This window comes from Phyllosticta capitalensis (genome assembly GCF_038381095.1).
Source record: "Phyllosticta capitalensis strain CBS 128856 chromosome Unknown BKA78scaffold_12, whole genome shotgun sequence".
Lineage (NCBI taxonomy): Eukaryota > Fungi > Ascomycota > Dothideomycetes > Botryosphaeriales > Phyllostictaceae > Phyllosticta > Phyllosticta capitalensis.
Window position 1 is genome coordinate 701,344 of NW_027117450.1, and position 24,833 is coordinate 726,176.

Genomic DNA, 24,833 nt, shown 5'->3' on the forward strand with positions numbered 1-24,833 from the left:
TGGCATCAAGCTTCACTGGGGCGCAACTTCGAGTCCTTACACCTCTCCACAACTCCCCATGCCATCATGATAATACACAAGGCCGTCTGGCTGCCACTGCTGCTGGCCATCGGCTCCCTCGCAAAGTCCGATGGGCCCACCGTCCGCAAGAAGTCCTTCGACGGCCAACCCCGCGGCCTGTTCTTCTTCGATGACACCGAGACAGCTATCGTCACCGAGGCCGACACGGGCAGAGTCTGGCGGACCACCGATTCTGGTCAGGAATGGGAGCGCGTCGAAGGTCTGAAGGAAGATCAGGTCTATCAGGTCCTCCATCACCCCTACAACAACAAGGTTGCCGTAGCCCTGGGGCGGAAGCGGTTGCACTGGTATACCAAAGACCACGGCGAGACTTGGCGCAAGTTTGAGACCCCCGAGGCTGACCCCAGCCCCTACAATCCCATCGGCTGGCATGCGGATGATCCGGAGAGGGTATTATTCAACGGCCAGGACCGTTGCGACCTGTGGATGAATTGCGTGGGAAAGGTAGGATGCGGACCCCAGCCTCACGCTTGGCTCTCGACTGACTGCGTGACCAGACTTGGTGGACGACAAATGGATTCGAACATTTCAAACCTTTGGTCGACGGCAGAAAGACCTGCATGTGGGCGCGCAACACCAACGTCTTCACCACCGGCTCCTCGGAAACAGACAAGAATCGCGTGCTATGTGTAACAGAGGGAAGGTTTTCCAAGCAAAGAAAAGATTACAGGTTAATAATGACGGACGACTTTGGCGAATCCATTGTCGAGCCTCCAATGTCCGATGGGCGGACTGTTGCGGGCATGGCACACCTGGCTTCGGCAAAAGGATACCTGGTGTCTGCGGCCAAGTCCGAAGGCACCGACGAAATGGCACTCTATGTGACCCACGACTCGAACAACTGGCACAGGGCCGAGTTTGGGGCGCACAAACTCGAGGAAGACGCTTACACCATCCTGGAATCCACAAACTACAGCGTTCAGGTCGATGTCATGTCGTCCAAGTGGGCAAATATGGGCAACTTGTTCACGAGCAATTCCAACGGAACCTATTTCACTCGGAATATTGCACACACAAATCGCGATGAACTTGGCTACGTCGACTTTGAGAAGGTCACCAACATTCAGGGGATCTTTATAGTCAACACTGTTAAGAATTGGGAAAAGTTGGAGCACAACCCCTTGTTTGAGAGAAAGCAAGTCACCTCGAAAATCAGCTTTGACGATGGCCGTACATTCGAAAACTTGAAGACCAAGGACGGCAAAGCCCTCCACCTGCACTCGTACACCGAGCAACGCAACAGCGGCAAAGTTTTTTCCAGCCCTGCCCCTGGCCTTGTCATGGGAGTCGGAAACACCGGAGACTACCTCAAAGCCTACGATGATGGCGATCTCTGGGTCTCTGATGATGCTGGAATAACGTGGAGGCATGCTCTCGACAGTCCGCACAAGTACGAATTCGGCGATAAGGGGTCCCTTCTGGTTGCCGTCTATGACAAGGGGGAGACGAACAAAGTCCGCTACTCTTTGAATCACGGCAAGGACTGGGCAACAGTGGAACTGGATGCCAAAATCGTCGCTCATGAGCTGACAACCATTCCTGATTCTACCAGCCTCAAGTTTGTCCTCGTAGCGAGGGAGGGTCTGTCGTGGAAGATCTACTCTCTCGACTTTGAAGGACTTCACGAGCGCCAGTGCAAGGATGATGACTTTGAGCTCTGGCATGCACGCGAAGTTGACGGCAAGCCAGGGTGCGTCATGGGCCGGACACAGTCCTACAGACGGAGGAAGCCCGATGCCGATTGCTTCATCAAGGACGAGTTTGTTGATCCGGAGCCAAAGTGGGAAACTTGCAAGTGCACCGAAGCAGACTACGAATGCGACTTCAACTTTGTTCGCGAGGGCGACAAGTGTATTCCAGCTGGACCAGTGCTCGTGCCTAGTGGGCAGTGCCAGAGCGAGTCGGACACGTTCTTGGGAAGCTCTGGCTGGCGTCTTATTCCCGGAAACCAGTGCGAAAAGAGCGGTCCAGGCAAGGATGATCCAGTCGAAAGGCCTTGTACCGAATCCAAGAAGCCCGCATCTAGCGGCAAGGTTGAAGCCACTCTTACGAAGTTCAAGCAAGCCGGCGGATACCGAGAGTACTACTACCTGGAGAGGACATCTGAGGCAAGCGCCGAATCAGACGAAACCATTGTCATTCTCGACGACATGCGTACAGCCCACATCAGTCACGATCATGGCAAGACCTGGGAACCTGCTGTCGACGCCGAAGTTGTCACCATCTATCCCCATCAGTACTTCAACGACATTGTCTACTTCCTTACTCCTGACAAGACCGTCTACTACTCGGACAACCGCGGTCTTGGAAACAGCATTCACAAGTTCGAAGCGCCCGCTCCCCCTACACGGGAGAGGTTGCCCACCATGGGCTTCCATCCGCACGCAAAGGGCTGGATACTTTGGACGGGCGCCAAGGATTGTGATATGCGCAGCGGCGACTGCCATTCCGTTGCCTATGTCTCGACGAAAGGTGGCTTGGAAGGCAGCTGGGAACCAATGCTTCCGTTTGTTCAAAAGTGTCAGTTTGCCTGGAGAGAAGAGCGTGTCGACAGCGAAAAGCTCGTGTTTTGCGAACAATACGCGGGCGAAGATACCACGAACCCACTTCAGCTGTTGTCCAGCACCGATTTCTTCCAAACGAGGACAGTCCAGTATGAAGATGTCGCCAACTTTGCCACCATGGCTGAGTTCATCATCGTAGCAAAGAAGACGGAGAACCGCACTTCCCTCAAGGTGGATGCCAGCATCGACGGCAAAACGTTTGCGGAAGCGGAGTTCCCACCCAAGTTCAACCTGGACCACCGTCAGGCGTACACTGTCCTCGACAGCTCGACCCACTCGGTGTTCCTGCACGTCACGATGAACAATGAGCGCGAGCAAGAGTACGGCACGATCCTGAAGAGCAACAGCAACGGTACCGAGTATGTCCTCAGCATAGCACAAGTCAACCGAAATGAAGATGGGTATGTCGACTTTGAGAAGATGCAAGGTCTGGAGGGCGTTGCTCTCATCAACATCGTATTGAACTCGCAAGAGGTAGACAAGGGCGCCGCAAAGAAACTCAAGTCATTAATTACTCACAACGATGGAGCGGACTGGACTCTTCTGCAGCCTCCCGAAAAGGATTCCGACGGCAAGAAATACGAGTGCACCGGCAACTCCATCGACAAGTGTTCTTTGCACATTCACGGATACACCGAGCGCAAAGATCCTAGAGATACCTTCTCGTCTCCTTCTGCCGTGGGTCTCATGATGGGCGTGGGCAACGTGGGTGAGTACCTTGGACGCTACAGAGATGGCAATACCTTTGTTACTCGTGATGGCGGCGTCACCTGGTTTGAAGCCATGAAGGGCACCTACATGTGGGAGTACGGCGACCAAGGTTCCATCATCGTGATTGTGAAAGAAGGAGAGCCCGTGACCGCCGTCTTCTACTCTCTCGACGAGGGCAGCACATGGGAAGAGTATGAGTTTAGCCCGGGCAGGGCCGTCATTATCAGTTCCATCTCGACCGTCCCAAGTGACACGTCCAAGAACTTCCTCCTCTGGGGCCGGCTGGACGGCAACCTCATCACCATCAACCTGGACTTCTCTGGCCTCTACGACCGTGCTTGCGAGTTGGACGAAAAGAATCCCACTTCAGGCGACTACGACCTGTGGGAGCCAAAACACCCGATGCAGGAGGACAACTGTCTGTTTGGTCACGTCGCTCAGTATCACAGGAAGAAGGCCGGTGCCAAGTGTTGGAACGAGCACGACATCCAAAAGCTCCACAACATTGCAAAGAACTGTACCTGCACCCGACAGGACTTTGAATGGTAAGTGCCCCCTGTCTCCCTCCCACAGGTACCCTTCGCTGACATGTCCACCAGTGACTACAACTATGAGCGCCAAAGCGACGGCTCCTGCGCCTTGGTCAAGGGCCTCGAGCCCGCCGACCCTATGGAGGTCTGCTCCGACCCCAACGTCATCGAATACAAGAAAATCACGGGCTACCGCCGCATCCCCATCACAACGTGCGCGGGCGGCGTGGAGCTCGACCTGTCTGCGGGCACGGCGCCGTGCCCCAACAAGGAAGACGAGTACCGCAAGAAACACGGGCCGTCGGCGACGGGCGTCTTCTTCGCCGTGGTGGTGCCCGTCGCCGCGGCCGCGGGCATTGGCTACTACGCCTGGCGCAACTGGGACGGCAAGTTTGGCCGCATCCGCCTCGGCGACTCGACCCACACGACCAGCTTCGACTCGGACTCGCGCTGGATCGCGTGGCCCGTCGCCGCCGTCTCGGCCGCCGTCGCCGTCGCCGCTGCCGTCCCCCTCCTCGCCGCCAGCCTGTGGCGCTCGGCCCAGGGCTGGTTTGGTCGCGCGAGCGGCGGCTACTCGGGTCTGGGTGGTGGTTATGGTGGCAGGACGTTTACGTCGAGGAGCTCGTTTGCGAGGGGAGATTATGCCGTCGTGGATCCAGATGAGGGCGAGCTGTTGGGCGAAGAGAGCGACGAGGAGGTGTAAGTGAGTACTGGATAGTCGAGAAAAGAAAAAGGAGAGAGGAGCGCTTTGTCGGTATTTTGATGCGAGAGTGGGTGTGCCCGTCCCATTTGTAGATGAAAGCTTGTGGAGGGGAGGGTAGGGCAGGGTTGGGTTGGCGGATTCGGACGAGCGTTGTTGTGTATTGCTAGTCTTCTAGCTAAATGTTACTTGCTGTACTGTCATATGACGGGTGCTGTGTTCAAGTCACTTCAACATGTGCCGTATCTATTGCGGGTCTTCTTGATGTCGGTTGGTATTCTACAGCGAGTATGTTGTCCACAGTTTCTCAGACCTCTCCCGGGGTCAAAATTCGCATCACACGCTCGCCTGGTTCTTTCACTTCAATCCAGTCGTTATTCTGTGGTGACCTCCACCTCCCTGCCTCCTTTCGATCCTGAGTCTCTTCATCCTGGCGAGCAAGGCTTCTTGACGTGCTCCTTGAGGACGTGGTCTTCTCATCCATCCCACCGTCCGGGACTCATCCTGACCGCGGTTCCGGTGTCGTAATCAGGTATCGCCACAATCCCCCAGACAAGCTCGAGACCACCGGTTTTATTTCGACATGTGGGCTCAGTCTATGCCGCCTGCTTCTCGGGCTCCACCTCAGCCTTGGGTACATGCGCAGCCTGCGTCTTCTCGTCACTTTTCCTCTTTGCCGCCTCCTTCTTCAGCTCACTCCTTTGTTCTGCCTTTCTCAGCTTTGCCGCCGCCCTCGCATGAGCCGCGGCCTCTCTGGCAGCCTCCTTCTCAGCAAGCATGGCCAATCTCTCATGCGCTTTCTGCACGCGCACCTTCTCGTTGGCTTTGATCTCGTTGACGTCCCTGACCGTCAGCTCCGAGATGCGCAGGACGGTGTACTTGTGCTTGCTCTTTGCGTGCTTGACGTGGCGGTTGCGCTGCTTGGTCTTCTCCTTGACGCGCATGGGCTCGCTCTCGACGCCGACGACGGTGGCGCGGCAGACGAAGACGCGCTCGTCGACCCAGCGCATCTTGCGGCCCGGGTCCTCGCGCGTCCCCTTGACCGGCGCCGCCGCCCGCAGCGTGAAGTCGCGCGACCCCAGCACCGTCGCCCGGTTCAGCCGCAGCACGTCGCCCGGCTGCACGCCCGCCATCAGGAACGGCAGCCGCACCGTGTCGCCCTCGGTCACCAGGTATGCCTTTTCGTGGATGTGCGCCACCATGTAGTGCGGCGTCTGCGCCTTGAGCAGAGGGAGCAGCTCTTTGACCGAGTCGGAGAGTGGCGTGTTGCCAGAGGATGGCGAGATGGCCGTCGGCGGCGGCAGCGGAGAGGCGGAGGATGGCGCGGGAGGTGTTGCTACCGAGTCGTTGGGCGTGGAGGGCGTCTTGGTCTGTCGGCTTCCCTGGATATTGAGAGAGTAGTCGGCCGTCCTGTTGCTCTTGTGGCGGGATGCATTGGTGAGCGGTTCGGGCACGTTGCCTGGCTCGAGGGTATTTGAGACGGTCGATAGGCGTGCGCGGAGTGGCAGGGCGTGTCTTGGGGCCAATGCGGATTGGACGTCAACAATTGACCGCCGTATCGTTCGGGAAAACATGTTGGAGACTTTGGCCCACAGCGAGCTGGAGCCGGGTTGATTGGCGTGCGAGTTGTCGTGCAGCTGGAAAGTCCGTCTCTACGAGAATCTGGACGGAGAAACTCGGGCCGATGGCTCTTGGCGCGGCCGGGGCGGAGGTGATGCTAGGTATGGCTGCAGCTAGAACTGACTTCAAAAAGTGCAAATGATATTGAATGTTTATTGCTTGCTCTAGTGATACAGTACTGAGAGCCGCCTTAGAGTTCTTCCCTTTAAAACCCCCAACTCCCATTGCATACTGCCAGTAAAAGTCGCAACAGACCCAAAGCCCATGATACCGATCACGGGTATTCCCATGTCTCCTTTACGCCGTCCCATGCATTCTTTTAAGATTTCCGGCAAGTCGGAGAAGCTCAAAGCGCGTCAACCATTTCATCATCCCCGTCATCGTCGTCGTCGTCATACTCTGGCGCGGGTGCCATCTCCTCCTTCACTGCACTATTTGCAAAGTGGGCATAGTTGGCCTCCTCGAACTCTGGTTTGAGCATCCAGTTGTTTGCAAACGGACCAGTGCGAACCAAGGTTGCAACCTTGGTCAACGTCTCTCTAAGATACGCCTCTGGCTGCCGCGTCTTGTCCTTGAGCGCCTTGATCGGCCAGTACTTGTACTCCTGGAACGACTTGAGCAGCATATCGAGCAACTCGTTCTGTGGAATACGCGCGAATTTGTTGTCCTGGGCCTTGGGCTTAGCCTTGGCCTCTATCATGATTGACGGGTCGGCGGCTGTGGTTCCGCCGATGGCGCTGGTGAGCTTGGTGAGGTCTTCAATGACAAGCTTGTTGGATCCAGCTTGCGTCTTCTTGTTCTGGTTGAGTCGGAATTGAGCGAGCTCTTTGTTGTCTATCGGGACGCAGTTGACATCTCTAATGTCCTTGGCAGCAAGCGTTGTGTGCTTTGGAATCGGCTTCTTGCCACGCTTCTCGTACTTGTTCACACGCCCGTCCTTGACACGATCATGGTTGTTACCAGGCTGGTTAGGGCGGCCCGGGCGCTTGTAGGCGTTGGGGTTGTAGCCCTCCAGGTCCTTCTCGGAGAATACGTAGGAACTGTTCGGGCTTGGGTTTGTAGTATTGAGCTTGTACTCCTTGGGTATGTCTTTGAATCGCATGAAATCTGCCGTATCCAGTCGCAGTTGGAACTTGACCTGTTGTGCCAAACTGGTTAGCAACCATAGCCTATATCCAGCGCGATGCGTCAAAGGATGCCAACCTTTTCTTCGCTGCTCCCAGGCTCTTTCCAGCTGTATACCCTGCCAATCTCGATTTCCTCGTCGTCGTCGAAGTCGGCCAGCTTCTCCCATAGCCACTTGGGCACCCGCGTCAACCACACCTGTTGGCTTGCAGGAAAGTCGGGGGGAATGTTGAGTTCGCCAGTGTCTTCGAACATGTCGTCGTCCACGAAGCCGCCGGGAGATGCCGTGTCCGGATCAGGCTTGATCGGTGCGTCTTCTTCCATTTTGACTCCGTTCATGTTGCCGGTCGGGCGTGGGATGGGTTGGTGCGCAGCGGGCGTCGAAAGAGTGCGGGTGGGAGACGTGAATGGCGCGTCGCGCGCTGCGGTATGCGCAAAGCTCGGCAGTGGGTGGGACGTCGGCGAAAGGGCGAGTAGGGCGTGGGAGGTGGACGGTTGGAGGAGTTGAAAGGGTTGAAAGGACCATGAGGCTTGCGCTGCGGCGGAGGCCAAGTAAAGGCGGGTGTCATAGCGCGGCTTATCGATTTAGCTCAGCGGCTAGCCCTACAGCTCTCCACCACAGCTCTCCGCTGCAGCCACAACCTTCTTCACACCTTCAACACCACCTTCTGCCATCATGAATTCTGGAACGCCCCCCTCTCCCGATGTGATGTCGGCTCTGAGTGCTCTCGAATCGCCCTCGACTTCCTCCAAAACCTCTGGCTACAATGATCTACTAAACAGGATCGTCGACACTTCCACCCCGGAAACGCTCGCGCCAAACCTCATTGCCTACCTAGAGTCTGTTCTCGGAGACACGCTCAACCAGATTTCGTCCAAGCCGCTGCTCATCTCGTTTGTCGAAAAGTTCCGCAACGTCCAGGACCCCGATGTCAAGATTGAAGTCGGACAGCGAGCCCTGAACCTCCTACAACCGCGCGTCGTCCTCTACGAAGAACAAGACACCCAACTCAAGGAAATTGTCGCCGATGCCTACGAGGCAAACGAGGACTTCATCTCATCCGCCAAAATCCTTCAAACAATCACACTCGACTCTTCGCAACGCGCCATCACAGCTGACGACAAGGCCAAGGTCTGGATCCGCATCGTGCGCTGCTACCTTGAAGAAGATGACCCAACTTCTGCGACCACCTACCTCAGCCGCGTCAAGAACATTATCCATGATGTATCGGACAAGGCCACCAGGCTTCAATTCCAACTCTCGCAAGCCCGCATCCACGACTCACAACGCGCCTTCCTGGACGCCAGCGCTGCATACCACAGCATCTCCAACGAGACCATAATCGACGAGGAAGAGCGTCTGCAGGCACTCTCCGCCTCCATCAAGTGCGCCGTACTCGCACCCGCCGGTCCCCAACGCGGCCGCACCCTCGCTCGCCTCTACAAGGACGACCGCGCAAGCCAAGTCGACGAGTATGGCATTTTGGAGAAGATATTCCTGGACCGGTTGCTTACCCCAGAGGAAGTGGCCGCATTCGCAGCAAAGCTAGCGCCGCACCAGCTTGCCAAGACGTCGGATGGTAGCACCGTGCTGGACAAGGCAGTGCTGGAGCACAACCTGCTCGCGGCGTCGCGGCTGTACAGCAACATTGGCATCGCGCAGCTGGGCGAGCTTCTGAACGTGGATGCGGAGCGAGCAGAGAGCTACGCGGCACAGATGATTGAGCAGGGTCGCTTGGCAGGCCACATTGACCAGATCACGGCGTACATCTACTTTGAGGGGGGCGAGGCCAGCGGTAAGAAGAACACGGGCGCGCTGGACCGTGTCGTCGGCGGCGAGTTGCGCAAGTGGGACGACAACGTGCGCGGCTTGGCCGAGGAAGTCGAACGCATCACGACCATGATTCAGAACCAGCACTCGGAGTTTTACGAACGGCACATGGTCGTATGAGGGGATGGTGGTGACGCTGATGCACTAGGTGCGAGCATGCGAGCCTACCGAGGATGAAGAAAGGACGAAATCTTTTGCGCATGAAGGATGGGAATGTTCCGAATATCACATGGGCTGGCGTTAACGGATTGAGGAGGCAGCGCTATATCCAGCTCTACCGTCGATAGAGGCGATACCAAAAGGAGACGATGATTGAATGAATACTTGCTTCACGTAAAATTCACGTCATGGTCCAAGTGTTGGCGCTCAGAAACGCAGAGACTCCCTTCACTACCCGAACCTTGTCTGCTATCAATCATCTACAGTTAGGAACTGAGAGCAAAAGGCCCGTGCCACTCAAGAGATTGAGTTGCTTGGTTGAACCCATGCTAAGGAGAAAGAAACCACCCATCTCGACAACCAGCCAGTAGAGAAAAAAAGTCACACACGAACTCCATATCCCCAGAAAGTAAGTCTGAGCAAAGCATGTGAAGAAAACACGGACGAAGAACTGGGAAGAGACCAAGTCACAAGAGGAAAAGAGACAGAAAGCATAGCCTTACTCGGACCCGCCCCAGTCTACCAACCACTTCTACTCCTCTTTCAACCTGCTCGAACCGTTCTCAAAGAGTCCATACGCCGCTCCAGAAAAGAAAAAGAGAAAGAGAAACTGAGAGCGGAGAAAACCGAAGGAAGTCTTCCTCCAAGTTTCAACGCCAATCCCAGCGCGCCATAGCACTGCCCACGTTATTTCTCTTGGTTTTCTCGCCGTTGCAGCAGGAGGAGCCAGCTACCAAATAGACAGGAACGGTCGACCAGAGCACCTCAGTCCGAAGCCGTCGCGTACCTACACTCGACGGCCCCTTCCTTGCTCGTGCCCCATCAGTTGCTCGGGAGGAGATGTCCGTTTGCTCAAGGTAGGTAAGTAGGTGGCTGCTCGGAGCAGCTCGGATGCTCGCTCCTTCCCTGCCCGCCTCCTCGCCATCATCATCATCATCTTCTTCTTCTCTGGCCCGGGCATCAGTCTTCTTCTTCTCTGGCCCATCAGAAAGAAAAGGCATCAGTGCGGTCTTGGAATGCGAGGCCATTCGCTTCCCCCCGTCCCCTCATCATGCCATTTTCGTCGCGAAACCAAACTCTGGTCTTGTCGTTCCAAACAATCCACACCCACTGCAGCAAGTCTGTTGATACCCCTGCTCTCAGCCGGCGCCCCGTCGAATCGCTCGTCGATTCGCGGGTGCTGCAACGTAGGTGGGTGGCAAACCCTAGGTACGCGGCAGTTCAAGGCGCGTGAGGGAAGAAGCTGAATCTGCAAGTAGGTTGGTGTGTCAGTCCGAGGACGTTTGATCGCGAATGGAATATGTAAACGCCGCACAGAACCTGGAAGAAAGCGCGAAAAAAATGGACAGACTCATGTGTGCAAAGGGGGGTCGCACACAATATACAGTGGAGTGGAAAGAGACTGTGGAGAGAAAACCGAAAATGCGAGCCAAGTTTGTAGGAAGGACGGACGACAGGAATATGTGACAGCGAACACGCACAGAAGGACCAGTAGAACGCAAAGCAAGCAGGAAAGCAAGACAACGCAACAAGCAAAAGAGTCTGAGATGCAAAGATATGATGGTGGCTGGCGTTGGACGCACGCACACGTCCGTCCTTCTCTCTACTCGCGCCGCTCTCGTCTTTACTTCCTCGCCGCTAAAGTACAAGTATACAGTGGTGTGTAGAGTGTGTTCCAAACAATTCCGTCTCTCAATTCATTCCAGTCAGCGCCCGCCGTCCATCGACCGTCCAAGTCGTCGGCTGCTCCATCCCTTCTTCGTCCAGCCGAGCCGAACCCATCAATCAATCCCCATTTCAATAATCAGACAATCCGCCGCCCCAGTAACCGTGAATGATGATACAAGATAAAGTTCGCTTTCTCTCTCTCTCTGTCTTTCTCCTGTGATATCCTGCTGCTGCTACTACTCGCTCCGTCCCCATTGGCGAAAATGGGTGGTGGTGGGATAGCACGAAAAAGTCTAGAATTCTTACAGCGCCTGCCTCAACGACGACGACAACGGTAACAACAACAACAACAACAACCACACATGAAAACAAGGAGCGACTCTTCTCCTCTTTCAAACGCGCGCGCAAGCAACGACAACACGCTCAACCGAAGGCGAAAAAAACATTCAAGTCAAGCTACGCAGCAACAACCTACCTTATCTCGCCAATAATGGCGGCCGCCTCCTTGTACGTCTTGAGCAGCTTCTCGCACTTTTCGCGCTCGGCCTTGATGCCGTCGTCCTCGTACAGCAGCTCCTCGAACAGCGCCTCCTTGTACAGCTCGCTCACCAGCCGGTTCTGCACCGCGTCCTTGCTGTGGTTGACCAGCAGGTGCATCACCGCCTTGGGCACCTGGTCGGCAATCGTCTCGCGCACAATGTTGAAGTACGACGAGATGAGCCGGCGGATGAGCTCCGTCTCGAGGGCTTCGCGCTCCGTGAGCTCGGGCGGCTCTTGGTCCTGTTGTGGGTTGTTAGTGAGTTGAGGGATATGGTGTATGGTGATGCTTACAAATCCGCCCACGTCGTAGTCGTTTCGCGGAATGGCAATGTCGGACGCCTCCGCCGCCACGTCTACGATGCTGCGCTCGGGAAGGCGCGTGTCGCCCCGCCTTATGCTGGCGCTAAAGCTGGGCTCCTGGTGTTGCGTCACATGTCTGCTGCCGGGACGGGTGTCTGAGACCTGCGGGGGCAATGACGGGCCGGGAAGACCACCTTCCTTGCCAAAGAAGTAGTTGAGAAAAGAGTCCTTGGCTCCAGACTGCTGAAGTCTTGGTGGGGAAATGGATCGCGCTCCGTTGAGCTGGCTTGCGATGGCTGGCATGCCGTTGCCAGTGCGGCCCACGGCGGGAGACATGCTGCGGCTGTTCTTGCTCGAGTGACCGCGGTGGGGAAGGGCCTTCTCGCCAGGCACCTCAATCTCTTCCTGCTCGTCCTCAGGCGTCTCGGTGCCGTTGACACCGTTCAACTCCTTGAGTCGTCTGCGCTCCCGCTTCTTCTTCTCTTCCAATGCTGCCAGCTTCTTCTCCTTTTCTTGTCTGTCATGGAGGACGGACGACATGGCAGCTGCTGCACCAAGGAAGTTGGGGTGGTTTGTGTTGATGTAGGCGCGTTGAATGGAAATGAGAGATTCGACATAAGTCGAGCTGGGTCCAAGGCGTTCGCGCAAGAGGTCCGAGACAACTTCAATCAGCTTGGCCTGGAGACGGGGGTATCGGCTGAGCTCGTTCGACCCGCAGGTATGGCAGATCTTGATGAGTTCCTCGTAAACAAGCTCCACACAGCGCTGGCTTGGCGGCTCCAGCAACTTGATTTGTGGTCTGACAAGTAGGTCGAACGCCATTTCGGGGACAAAAAGACTAGGCCTGGGCCCGGTGGAGTTTCGAATGGCAGTCCGAATGTCTTGGGAAGAGAGATTTGTGGTAGGGTCAATGGTTTCGAGAGAATTGCCAAACACAGAGTTAAAGATGTAATAAATCCTGGCACCTCCGCAGAGTTCCCGCGTCGAGATTTCGGAAGATGTGCCGTCAATCGAGGCGATAAAAGACGAGGCAAACCGGGTCATGAGTTGTAGGATCAAAGAACCTCTGTGCTCCTTGCCGGTGAAGGCGACATCGCCGTAACTCGCCAGCTCCTGTTGCGTTTGGCCCATCAACGTGTTCAACCGAGCCTTGATGTCGGGCAATCTCTCGCGAATGTGTGCCATGAGGGTCTGGTTCAGGGTCTTTGCCAAGAATTCGGTTCCACACCGGTTGGCCATATTCCGGTAGGCAGGGTGCTGTCTGAAAAAGTCGCGTTCGGCCTGAAGGGCGTCGGACAAGGGTCTGTTTTCCTGAATGTCGTACTGGGACCGGTTGACGACGCCAATGAATCCCAACTTGAGCGGGTAAACGCGGCCAGCCAAAATGTCGAGCGCATTGGTGCCGTGGTCCATCAAATCCAGTTTTGTCAAAACTCCAATGGTCCTGCGGCCCATGGGATCCACGTGCCGCGCCAGCTTCAGAGCCTCCGAGTTGACAATATCCACATTGGCGGGGGAAACGGCGAGAATGATACTGTTGGGCTTGGCAATGTACTCGGTGATGAGGTTCCTCGTCTGCTTCTCGATATCGGTGGGTTGATCTCCAATCGGGACCTGGGGGAGCAATCAGATTCTCGTGTCTCAGGCAAGCATGCGGGCGCTACGAACCTTTGTCAGTCCGGGCAGATCCACCAAAGTCAAGCTCAGCACGGCGGGGGAATAGATCTTGAGGTTGATGGGTTGCCGGTTGATGCCCTTGTTGTTTCCTGCTATGCGCGAGGTTTCGTTTTCTATCTCCTGCCTCACTTCCCGAAAGTCGAAAAACTTGCGCCCCGGCATGTGCAGAAACTCTGCCCACTCCTCCTGGCCCGCCACGCTTGCTGGAGTATGCGGGACGTGCACTTCATCGTGATCAGGCATGTCTTCGCGCTTGCTAGGGACGTTGATGAGCTGGAGAATTAGCGGCCGGCGGGTGACGATGCCGCTCCCACGGGGGAGAAAGTCTTTGCCGACAATGTTCTCGAGAACGGACGACTTTCCTGCAGACTGCGATCCTACGACGACCTGGAATCGAGTCAGCTCTAGGGGATTGCGTAGCTGTGGCCCAAACATACAATCTGCGGCAGGTCCAGGGAATCATTTCCGATGGTGTTGAAAACCAGGTCCTGCAGCCTGTTGACAATGTTGAGAAGGTCCTCGCCCAGAGACATGATTGCGGTATTGTAGAGCCCAGCAGCTTCGCGCCGCGTCGGATTTAAGGAAGGTTGCTATGTGGTGGACGGGTAAACACCAACGGAGCGGGGGTTCGGCGAGGGCGAGTGAGAACGTTTTTGATCGGCAAGGTCGGCCTGCTCGGGGGGATGGCAGGATAAGGAGAGGTCTACCACGAGGGCGGGCGAGGGGATGGAGAGAGTGAAGGTGAGGGTGAATAGGATCCTGGCCGTGTGACGGGCGCCCAGTTTTGCTGTCGTCGCGGGAGCGTTGCTACTGACCGCCAGTAGAGCCGTTCACTGTTGCGCCTGTTGCCACTCCGCCCGCCGTATTCCTGTCATCCCGCCCGCTCACCGCCCTCCACGAGACTCTTTTCCTAATCAGCCCGACCATGCCAGCGCACCACACGCCCTTCCTTCGTCTTCTCTGATGCTTCTATCGCGCACCGACCCCATCACGCCCTGAGATGTCCAAAAATCTCCGTTCCTTGGATTGACAACGACACTAGCTCAGCCCAGCTGAACCAGCTGTCATCTAGACATCCACGTGGGCGTCAGACAACAACTTCGACGTGGAATGAGCTTTCCAAGAAGGAGCACATCTTATATGCCAGATGAATGCATTTGCCATGCTACCATTCTCTAAAGGCATTTTCAAAAGTCATGCATGCCGCTTCAAAAGCCCAAACAAATTTTAGACAAGGCAACTGGAGCTACAAAATACTGCCAATTCAAGCCTTCTCCACTTCTGTCCGGAATCAAACCAATTGCCTCTACTACGCAAAGAACTCGAGCATGCAATCATTTTCAGGTTTCGCAGCTTTGCGGCTTCGTGATCGAGCCCCAAGTCGTAGCACTACGCGCCATCGAATCATTGTCCAAACTTTTTGATTCATCCATCTCAAAGATGGCCTTTTCGAGGGCAAGATTCTCAACCACCGGGGCGGCATATCCATCCAGAAGACTAACGTGGAAAGAAACTTCAACGCGAAGCTCGAAATCATTGACCAACCTGTGAGGAGGAACTTTTCGCGTCGGGCATCGAGTGATCCGCTGGGGAAGACGTGTTGCGGCGGACAGGGGTACGGGAGCGTTCGACCGAAGGACTCTCTCGTCGGGAACGCTTGTAAGACTGTCCGCGGGGACTTGGGCTCCTAGAGGAGCTGGGACTCCGGCGACGGCGGCCCTTGCGACTATCAGCCCTGCTGTACTTTTCGTCTTCTGAAACGGACGGAGATCGCTTGTTCTTGTGGCTCCCTCGGCGGGGGCTGCTTGACAGGGACCTAGACCGAGTGTTTGAACGGTGACGAGGGCGAGAGCGCTGGCGGGTGCGAGGAGGTGGGGATCGGCTAAGTGATGCACGGGACGACAGAGACCGGTTTCTGTCGCGGCGTCTGGTTGCGCGTGAGTTGGACCTTTCTGGCGATACGGATGTTCGAGCACGGTGATCACCACGGACGGGGCTTCTGCCCCGCCTCGATCTTCCTACAGGACTCCGCGAGCGGATCCTATCTCTGTTGTGACGACCCTCGGTGTGCCTCCGCGGAGGAGTTGCGGAACGGGAGCGGGAGCGAGTGTTTGACCGACGGCGGCGGCGTCGCGGCGGCGAGCGGGAGCGGGAGATCGACCTGGACGGCGACTTGGGCGAAGGCGAACGTGGTCTTCCTCTATCGTTACGTCTTCGACCAGCTGGAACGTATGAGTCTGTCTCCCTGCGACGTGGACGGCGGTCGTCGTAGTAGCTACGCCGGGGCGAGCGAGAGCGGGAGCGACCTGGACGGTATGAATAGCTCGAGCCGCCACGGCCACCACGGCCTCTCATGCGTCCACGATCACTGCGCTCTCGCTGGCGAATGTCGTCGAGGTCGTCCTGACGTCTACGCTCATTTTCACGCCTCTGACGCTCTTCCTCGGCGGCTCTCTCTGTATCGACCTGCCGTGTACAAGTTAGCCAACCGTCTTGGATCGAGGATCCACATGCCCACCTTCTCCTGTTTCAGCTCCTGCTTCTTTGCGTCCACAATTGCCTTGGGAATGCCGTGGCTGCTTGTCTGCGCGTCCAGTAGCAGGCCCCAAAGCTCCTTGCAGAATGCGGGCGCGTCCTTGTCGAGGAAGCCTTGGAGTTGAATTTGTAGCATTTTTATGTCGAGCTAAAGCAAAGGCTTCGGGTCAGCTTGCGAGGAGGTGAAAGTGAGGACAGTGTGGACTCACAGTCGGACCGGCGTCGAAAATGTTGTAGATGAAGTCGATGACAATGTCGTCCTCATTGTTGAGTATTTTCTGAATCTGAGCTGCGATCCAGCTGAGGATAGGTTAGCTCTGGAAGGTCGAGGGGAAGCTTGCAACTTGCTTCTTCATAACAGCGCGATTGACTTTTCCAAGGTCCACCTTCTGGTCAAACTCGGGTGGAAATTTGGTTTGCTTAAGGAGCTTTTTGTCCGCGGCGGTCGCCATCATGGTGAGAGGTATACAACGTCGAAGAACAACTGGTGATGTTGAAGGAGTGTTCGTCTCAGACCGCGGAGCTCGAGACGAAGCCGCGGCATGAACAACCGAAGTTCAGCCAGCAGGCGGGACCTGGCATCCTGGTCGACGCTTCCCGGACTTCAGGCACGTTCACAGGTGGAGCTCTTGCAGGCTTGGCCACGATGTTCCATTCAGTAATGCATCAGTAAAAATGCAGATGGATTTGAAAAAATGAAAAATTGACTGCAAGTAATCATGCTGGTCGCTAACGCTCAGCTGCAGATGACACCCAACTATCCCACGCCTTGCTTGGCTTGACCACAAAAAGAAACACCCTGCTCAATAGAAAAAGACAACCCAAAACGCCTGCTAAATGCCATATCCTCGCCCGATTATTCCCATAGATATCAGGCGGCTAGTTCCCAAATTGCCTTGTCGAAAAATATTCCCAATGGTCCACAAGCGGTAGCTTTTCTACCAGGCCCAACTGCCTCTCCGGGCAGAAACGCCAAATCCACCAAGAGCACGATCTGCGGGTACCATGCGTGGCTGTTGCTTGGCCCACTCGTATATGTATACCCGCAGAGCTCGCCACCTCATGCACGTCTCCTCCGTGATTCCCGCATCTTTGGCGTTGTTGTCCTCGCCGAGACGAATGTATCCTCTAGCCTTGGCCAGGTCGTCGTCCTGTCTTAGCTCTTCGACCGGTATCCGGCTGATCTTGCTGAGCTCGTCGTCGTAGTTGCGTCCAATGGACGGGTATCCGAGCGAGAGGTAGTTGTAGACTTGAGTCACAAAAGCATCGCTGAACTCTTCCTCGATGGTTTGTTGCGCCGTCAGTTTGGCATCGATGCTCTGCATGTGGCTCTGCATGTCTGGATTCGATGGAGGTGGCGTCGGCGGAGCTCGTGCGGGCGTGGGAGGCGGACTGTCAAATGGGTTGTCGACTTCGATCCGAGGAGTGAGCATGCCAGTTTGCTCATCAGGTCGGGGGCCAGTGTCAAGACAGAATCCATTCCAGAGACCTCCTCGGCTGGGTGGCCGGCTCTCCGGGCCGGGCCATAGGAACGACGACGACCCCTTCGAGGGGGCTTTTCTCGTCTGAGACTCCTTTCGGGATTGCTTTGGTTTAGGTGGCTCCTTTATTTCTTTCTTTTCGCAAGCTCCCCGCCAGAGCCCGGTGTGTGGCTCAGAGGGTTGCTTGTGTCCCGTCAGGTAGCACATGGAATTACGGAGCGCTTCAGAGCCCTGCGTCACGTCAAACTTGGCAGGCTCTGGAGACGGACATCGTGGGAAAACAATGTCGTAACCCAGCATCGGCGGCCGTGCTCCCTTTTGCATGCCATGCATCTCACGGTCTTCTTGTCGACCTCGCTGGCTAAACAAGTTGGCAGCAGGGTCACCCCAAGGGCTCTTGGCAGATTCCCATGGACTCTTGGTAGCAGGCTGTCCGAATATTGGTTCGCCCCACGGACCAGTCTTGACGGGATCCGCAGCCGTTTTGGTGGGTTCTTTTTGCTTCTTTTCATTCTTCTCCTCCATGTGCTTTTGCATGGCCACCAACTCCCAATTAACCTTGGTAAAAGACTCCCGGCGCTGACCGTCTTCCTTTTCTTCGTCTTCCAGCTCATCAGGCTCGTTGGTTATGAAATGATCAACAGGCTCGTGATGGTCGTCGTTTGCAAAGGCTGCCATGGCCTGTTCCCTCATCTGTTTTTCTGCCGCCTTTGCGGCGATTTCCAGCAAGAATCCAGAGAAACGCTCATCGACACTCTCCCGGAGCCGAGTTGCATGATTGAAAGCAGTGGAAAGATCTGAAGAAGAAGATGGGGACATGGACAAAGAAGGCGTATCCTCTCCGTCGGATTCGGAGCTCTCAATGGTATCCAGGTCGGGGACTCTGAAAGAATGCGAGCGACTGCTGCTCAGAGAGTCGCTTCTAGACATTGGAATTCCAAGCCGCCGCGCGTCCAAAGGATTCGGAACCGGTGGCACGCAAATGTTTGGTGAGTTGACCGGAGGGATGGGCAAGGGACATGGCCTTGGTCGTCGCGTAGGAGTGCGCACGCCGCCGTCATCGGGCGTGGCCTCGGTTCTGTCCGCTTCGTTTATCGTAGGGCCGACATCGCCTGCTTTTCTGGAGCGTTTGGCAGTCTCGATGAGCTGAGGAGCGAATTTCCTTCTTGGACGTGATTCAGCTTGCGGGGAATCGACGTCGATTTGCGGAGTAGCCTGGGCGCCGGCCGCACTGGAGCTGGATCCCGCGGACGCCACATGCGAGCTGCTGGTCCCATTGGCGACGCGGTTGTTCCGATTACTTCTCGTCGTCGTTTCCACTGGCTGCGGGGCGAATTTCTTCTTGGTGGGTGGCTCTGCGGCAGGCTGGTCCCTGCTACTCCGAGCAGTTGTCTCAACTGGCTCTGGCGCGAATCGTCTCGAGCTCTTTGCCGTCGTCTCTACGGGCTGGACAGCAAACTTGCGCGTCGACTTGGCCGTGGTTTCCACCGGTTCTGGCGCAAATCTTCTAGAAGACTTTGTTGTGGTTTCGACTGGCTCCGGCATGAACCTTCGCTTCGGAGCCGGTGGTGAAGATGACATGGCGAATGTTTGTATTTGTTTCAATGTGTCTCAACACAAAGGCAGGAGTCGGATCCAAAGCTTGGCTACAGATGCAGGAAGAAATTCCGCATCTAAACAACGCCTTTGTCCCCAATCCACCAGATCATGTCCCAGTCTATAAGCTGCGAAGCTCTCTGCGACTAGGGAAGGCGGGGTGCAGGTCGTCGGGAGGAATCGGGATGGCTTGAAGTGACTTCCAGTCGATCCAAAGCGCAGTAGCCAAACAACAAGTGTGAATGGTGTCCGTATGACGATTGATGGCTGGACGGGAGCCTCGTGGTGTGCGTAGGCGTGGGGAGTTGTCGGACTACCGAGGGTGCGATTTAGGAAGTCAAGGGTCCAGGAATCGCTGGTGTTGCAAGTGTTTTCACAAGCCGGCGCAACGGTCAAACTAAGCTGGCCTTGTGCACGTCTGCCGAACAATGTCAGAGCCTCAACCGAAAAGCTGCAGTAGTCGGGTTGCTAGGGGTTCAGGAGTGAGCGACATGGACTGAGACAGACCTTGTCGGGAGAGTCGAGGCGGGCAATGGCGCAAGCGGACGAGGGAGAGCGAGGAGAGGGAGTCGAGAGGGAGTCGAGGAGTTGAGAGACGCAAAGATGCGACCTGGTTGAGGAGTGTTTGGCCGGTATGTTGTGCGGCGGGCGTGACGTCGAGAATAGTGGAGCCGCGTGTCGGTGGGCCGGGATGGTAGTGGCAATGGGATCCAATGGTTGTTTCTGGTTTTTGGTGCTTCGACGACTCCCGGTGCAGACTGGCTATATGTAGGAGATTGGGTTGGGTTCCCACGACCAGCAAAAGGAGTCGATACAAGGGTTGCAGCCACAGGCGAATGTCGACTGCTGGTGGACGCTGTGATTGTTGCGGTGGCCGTGCGAGAGAGATGGCCAGAAATAACCCACACAGGAGGCTGCACACTGCGGAGAAGACTGTTCTCGGCGACACCCCCGGATTGACGGCAGCGCTTCTACCCCAGGCTATATGAGGCGTCACGATTTCAAACGAAGTCGATGGGCCACGGTGGTCTAAGGCTGCGGGATCGGGACGAAGTGTACAGGACACCAGCTATGGTGCTACCGCAGGAGGACCGATTTCGCCAGGGCCAGCGAGCCAGGGGACAGAAAGATAAGCAAGAAGCACGAGGACTGACGGGAAGGACTGGAGAAGAACGTCAATTCAGCAATCTAAAGCAAGGAGAGACGGGAGCTGCATAATGTAGCAGCTCTGCAGGGCGGCGGTTGAGGCTTCGACGTACCTTGGAATGGTCGAGAACGACCCAAGCAACGCGCCCGGTCCCTCGACATGCACACAGCGGAGATCCCAGCTCCACGGCCTGCACAAACACAAGGAAGAGTCAAGACTCTTTTTGCCAAGATGCACGCGTTGTTTATATACAGCTCCCCCGTCGTCTATTCCGGGAGTGGGGGATGTTTTTTTGCCTGTTGGTGGCAGGGAAACTCAACGCAGCTGCGTGCGTCGTCACCGCAAGCAGCTAATTGTAGACCTCCAGTCGTTTCGACTTGAACTGCGTCACAGCATGCTTTGGTACGTGGCTCCATTTCTCGAGGTCCGTCTTTCCTCTTCTCTCGCGCAGTTCGCTGCTCGAGCATTTACGGCACCAAAGACTCAGAATCTGGCGTCCTCGTGCTCCAAACCCTGCCGCTGTGGAGTAGACCATGCCTGACGAACACACCACTTGCAGATCTAGATGCGCTTCTCGTATGATCCTTTATGCGGCGTCAATTGCCTGCAGATAAGAGCTGTCCTCCACTGAATATAGATACTTCGACCATTTGATTCGACTAGTAAACGCCGCCCCGATCTATCAAAACGCCCTGGACCCTCTAACAACGCCATCAAACCATATCCGCTAAAATCCTCAACTCCACTCTTGCTTCTGCTCGACTCCGCCTCTTACCTAAGGTCTTCGTCTCTGATGAATCGTGGATATAGACCTTGGTCCCATTCGTCGTCTTGTCTGCATTCCTCGCTTTGCTCTGACGTCGTCATGGCCGGCGGTTGGCTCGAGAACAAATATGCCTGCGGCGGATTCCAAGTTCCCATGTGCTCTATGTTCGACATGGACGGCGTCAAACTCCTCCGACGCAGGAATTCCGAGCTCGTCATGCTCAATGCTCTCACGCTGGCTGCCTCGTTGGCCATCGAGTTTGGCGTCCCCGTCCGGTCGATCGCTGCCAGCCCTCTCAGAATGTCCGAGCAGTGCATCATCTCTGCTCGACCATTGTCGATATTCGAGAATTCATCTGTGGCGCTGCCCCTCCAACCGCCCTCGAAGCCAAAGTCGAGCCGCCAGGAGAATGGGACATCTCGCTCAAACTGGGGTGTGGTTGGACATATTCCAATGTCTTCCTTTTCCAATCGAATCGACTCGTCCTCCGAACTCGCATCTGAGCACTCCCCGAGGCTATCCACCATGACGTAGTCGGATAGACCTTCCTCTAGCCGGGCTGCACGTTCTTTGCGCGCTCTTCGACAAGGACATTTTGGGCACTCGCAAAGGCTTTCACATTCCGGTGTTTGAAGCTGTGTCGATGCTCGTCTGTGTTCTGCCTCTGCGAGGCCAAGGGAGCCTGATACGCTCTGAGAGATGCGTCGAAAAGCTGACGCCATTGGGCTTGTTCGTCCTGATCTTATTCAGCAAAGCCTTCAATGTCAATGTGGGGCCACGACCAATCGTCTGTTGGGTCCCCAGATTGTTCAAAGGTAAGCTTACCAGAAGTTTGGGTTATGGAATTCGAAAAGAACGAGGTGATTGTTTATGTGGCAATCCACCGACAAAGATGCTGCAGGTAAAGCTGCAAAAGCAGACCTGGCCATCATGGCCAGTTAAAAGGGTAAGCAGCACAACAATGAGGCTCTTCCCAAGACCTGCCGTTGCCACTTTCTGGCGAGTGCGCCAGTCCCTAGTCTTTGGCCCTTGTGGTCACCAGCCAAAAGCGCAGTGACACAATACCGTCTGCGGCGCGCAATCCCAGTCGTCGACCCGCTCACCACGTTTTGGGCTCCACAGCAAGGCTCGAGCCATTCGTTCACTCACCGAGGATCCCAGCAGTTTGTTGCCCATTGCGCAAGGCAGAATTCCTCAGTTTCGTGTGTCCTTCCTGCAGGCCGCAGTTTCAGCTTGCCTTGCCAGGCTGAGCAAGCATGAGTGGAAGAATAGGCGAGACATGAAAGCCATTCCACGCCGCCCTGCAGCAGTGCTGGGAAACGAAACGGCCATGATTGCAGACATGGCGGATGCAAACGACGATAGCTGGTCGGACCAAGCATCCGAAGGCCTGCCTGCTGACGCCAACCTCGAGTTTGGTCGTTGCTGCGTCGGCGAGGGGTCACGATACCTCTGAGCAAGAGCAGCATCGCGGACATAGCTGCAGAATCCTACGAACGCCCACGCCAATGACTAGCCGAAGTTTTTGGACCCAACCTGCAACCATCATCACAGCTTGGACAAGTCGTCGGTCTTCGCCGCCGCCATGCTCTCCCTCTGCTCCTCTGCGTCACCCGATCGGGCATCATTCGAGAAGCCTTCTCCCGTCATGGCGCTTGGTCTATGCATGGGCGCGTCACACAATCACGATGCCGCAGCAGGCGGCGGAAGAAACGTCAACTCCACCTAGGCTCTGGTGTCAAAGTGGTCTGCAGCACACGGCGAGTGTTCAAATCATCAAGTCGAGACGTGGGCTTCAGAGAGCATTCACGCATTCCTGCACCGCCTTGGAGTTGACATTTCTGTCCATTGCAGCCCACTCCAGCTGTGATGCGGCGCAGACTGCCGACAAACTACCATCAAAGTCGTCACACGCGCGGCTCATCTATGGATTCGCCAATTTGATCGCCCTGCAGCATGTGTCTTATCGTCGTCGGGTCCAGCACCTTGCCTGCCAAACGGCAATTCCCCCTTGCTGCGCCTCTCCAACTCAACACCACGCAACAACCGTCACAACATCTTGTCCTTTCACCACGCGCACGTTCTCTCCTAGGCAACAACCCTTATATCCCCCAAAGCCCATCGCGCTCTCTACATGTCCTATGCGCAAGCGCAACAGCAGCTCTAGACCACGCACCCCCTCACCCGCAACCTCTCACCCTTGCGCGTCATTTAACCCCCATCCCCAAATAGATTCGCGATCGACTTCTGCCGTCACACTCCGCGGACGACGTCGCGTCCGTTCGCCCACTACATACCCGACCGGTGTCGTCCAGCGCATCCATCACCTGGCCAGCCTGGACCCTTCCGCCCGATCTGGTGCTATCTAGGTATCCACGCACCTCACTCGCGGCACACGCCCACCTCTGCCGCGTCTACCACCTCTTTTTCTCTCTCCAACCCTGTCCATCTATCGCAGCTGCGTGTGGGCAGCCCCCATCCATCCACCGCAATCCGCGCCGCGTCGATCCACCTCGCGTCGCCGGTCTTGCATGCTCCAAACAAGCTTCATGCCACGAGGCACGCACGCACGTCGGTCTTCCACGTGGCTCGTTTGCAATTATTTCGTTGCCCACCCCCCATGTTGGTAGGTGGAGTCTGGATTTGCAGATTCGGATGTGCGCATCTTCTTCTCCCTTGGCTTGGGAAGGTACCAAGCAAGCACCGTCGTCGGCGAGCCCGAGATTATGTATGCCACGCTCTCCAAGTGTCCATCTGTCCTTTGCGCCTTTCAAACCGGCAGTGCGAATCAGTGTACCTGGGTAGCTGTCACGTATTCAGGTCGTGATGGCGTTGCGTTGTAGCTGCTGCTGCTGGGGACTTGGACGCAGTCAATCCACCAACAGGAACAACAGGCAGCACGAGAGAAACGCTCCTTACTCTCAACACACACACCACCACCACCACCACCACGACTATAGACCTCAAACCCAACTCACATTCCGCACATTTTCTTACCCCTTTACCCCTTCTTGCTTTAAAACACACATGTACAGTCTTCGCGGGGCCATCAAATATTAGTTTCAATACGGCAGTCAGTCAGTCAAAAAGTGACAAGGTCCCTGCTCTAAACCCCAAACCCCCCCCCCCCCCCCCCCCCCACCCAAAAAAATATCTTCCTCCACCTCGCGGGATGCCACAAAGTTTTTTGAAAGAGGAACAAATGCTCAAAACCAAGGCCTTCTTCCATCCGCTTCTTGATCGCAGACAGACACCTACCCTCCAGCAACGAAAGAAGTGAAGTGTCCACGATAGACGGGTAGGACACAGTAATACTCTTGAGCAGACGACTACGACCTCGCAGTGGTTGAGCCACAATGCTCATCCAGTTGAGGAAAGGCGACGGCTACGATGCTGCTGGGTGGGCATTTGGCTGGGTGGAGCTCCCTGCCTGCCCATCACCTACATGCCCCCCATCATGCGACTTGTTGCAACACACCAGTACTCCCTAGGGAGTCTGTCCGACCACTGGCGTGCCTACACACATGACAGCGGGCTCAAACGCTCCCTCTTCTACCACCCTTGCAGTCTACGCACAGTTTCGACTCGTCTCCATTCGATGTACAAGGTAGTCTAGACATGGCGAAATGAAAATGGTGCTATATCGTAAAACATGGCAGAAAAGAAAAAGCAAAAGGGCCAAGAAGGAGGACAACAACGCCAGCAGCAATTCCCAAATCCGACACCCCTCCCGAGGAGAAAAAGTCCGTCCCTCACTGCAACCTTACCAGCGAACAAACAAAAAATTCCAACCCGATCCTCC

General features: G+C 55.9%; 7 protein-coding genes across 7 annotated transcripts; 2 read left to right on the top strand and 5 right to left on the bottom strand.

Moving 5' to 3' along the window:
• Positions 1–66: 66 nt before the first annotated feature.
• Positions 67–4,589, top strand: BKA78DRAFT_299961 (vacuolar protein sorting protein; the record flags this gene model as incomplete). Its single annotated transcript, XM_066887133.1, has 3 exons — positions 67–525; positions 579–3,901; positions 3,956–4,589. 3 exons carry the CDS (start codon positions 67–69, stop codon positions 4,587–4,589), a joined length of 4,416 nt encoding a protein of 1,471 aa, XP_066739168.1.
• A 593-nt stretch (positions 4,590–5,182) lies between these two features.
• BKA78DRAFT_258317 (mitochondrial 54S ribosomal protein bL21m) lies at positions 5,183–6,160 on the bottom strand (the record flags this gene model as incomplete). Its single annotated transcript, XM_066885270.1, has 1 exon — positions 5,183–6,160. One exon carries the CDS (start codon positions 6,158–6,160, stop codon positions 5,183–5,185), a length of 978 nt encoding a protein of 325 aa, XP_066739169.1.
• A 123-nt stretch (positions 6,161–6,283) lies between these two features.
• Positions 6,284–7,847, bottom strand: BKA78DRAFT_326667 (transcription initiation factor IIF, beta subunit-domain-containing protein). The gene is made up of 2 exons (XM_066889453.1): positions 7,410–7,847; positions 6,284–7,344 (listed from the first exon to the last, which is right to left on the bottom strand). The coding sequence occupies exons 1-2, from the start codon at positions 7,668–7,670 to the stop codon at positions 6,553–6,555; spliced, it is 1,053 nt and encodes a 350-aa protein (XP_066739170.1). The 5' UTR covers positions 7,671–7,847; the 3' UTR covers positions 6,284–6,552.
• Positions 7,848–8,007: 160 nt separating this feature from the next.
• On the top strand, positions 8,008–9,282 carry BKA78DRAFT_299964 (uncharacterized protein; the record flags this gene model as incomplete). The annotated part of the gene is made up of 1 exon (XM_066887134.1): positions 8,008–9,282. One exon carries the CDS (start codon positions 8,008–8,010, stop codon positions 9,280–9,282), a length of 1,275 nt encoding a protein of 424 aa, XP_066739171.1.
• A 2,034-nt stretch (positions 9,283–11,316) lies between these two features.
• BKA78DRAFT_51677 (Dynamin central region-domain-containing protein) lies at positions 11,317–14,176 on the bottom strand. Its single transcript, XM_066893307.1, has 4 exons — positions 13,944–14,176; positions 13,498–13,893; positions 11,821–13,443; positions 11,317–11,769 (listed from the first exon to the last, which is right to left on the bottom strand). Exons 1-4 carry the CDS (start codon positions 14,037–14,039, stop codon positions 11,461–11,463), a joined length of 2,424 nt encoding a protein of 807 aa, XP_066739172.1. The 5' UTR covers positions 14,040–14,176; the 3' UTR covers positions 11,317–11,460.
• A 1,017-nt stretch (positions 14,177–15,193) lies between these two features.
• Positions 15,194–19,103, bottom strand: BKA78DRAFT_357115 (uncharacterized protein; the record flags this gene model as incomplete). The annotated part of the gene is made up of 5 exons (XM_066892168.1): positions 15,194–15,225; positions 15,717–15,972; positions 16,025–16,189; positions 16,251–16,341; positions 16,984–19,103. The coding sequence occupies 5 exons, from the start codon at positions 19,101–19,103 to the stop codon at positions 15,194–15,196; spliced, it is 2,664 nt and encodes an 887-aa protein (XP_066739173.1).
• Positions 19,104–20,921: 1,818 nt separating this feature from the next.
• On the bottom strand, positions 20,922–22,092 carry BKA78DRAFT_51702 (uncharacterized protein). Its single transcript, XM_066893308.1, has one exon. It carries the CDS (start codon positions 21,751–21,753, stop codon positions 21,037–21,039), a length of 717 nt encoding a protein of 238 aa, XP_066739174.1. The 5' UTR covers positions 21,754–22,092; the 3' UTR covers positions 20,922–21,036.
• Positions 22,093–24,833: the final 2,741 nt, after the last annotated feature.

Coding starts and splice junctions, on each gene's coding strand:
- BKA78DRAFT_326667 (XM_066889453.1), bottom strand. CDS start 7,670: ATGAACGGAGTCAAAATGGAAGAAGACGCACCGATCAAGCCTGATCCG. Junction 7,345..7,409: donor CTGGGAGCAGCGAAGAAAAG/GTTGGCATCCTT, acceptor TTGGCACAACAG/GTCAAGTTCCAACTGCGACT.
- BKA78DRAFT_51677 (XM_066893307.1), bottom strand. CDS start 14,039: ATGTCTCTGGGCGAGGACCTTCTCAACATTGTCAACAGGCTGCAGGAC. Junction 13,444..13,497: donor ATCTGCCCGGACTGACAAAG/GTTCGTAGCGCC, acceptor TTGCTCCCCCAG/GTCCCGATTGGAGATCAACC. Junction 11,770..11,820: donor ACTACGACGTGGGCGGATTT/GTAAGCATCACC, acceptor AACCCACAACAG/GACCAAGAGCCGCCCGAGCT.
- BKA78DRAFT_51702 (XM_066893308.1), bottom strand. CDS start 21,753: ATGGCGTCAGCTTTTCGACGCATCTCTCAGAGCGTATCAGGCTCCCTT.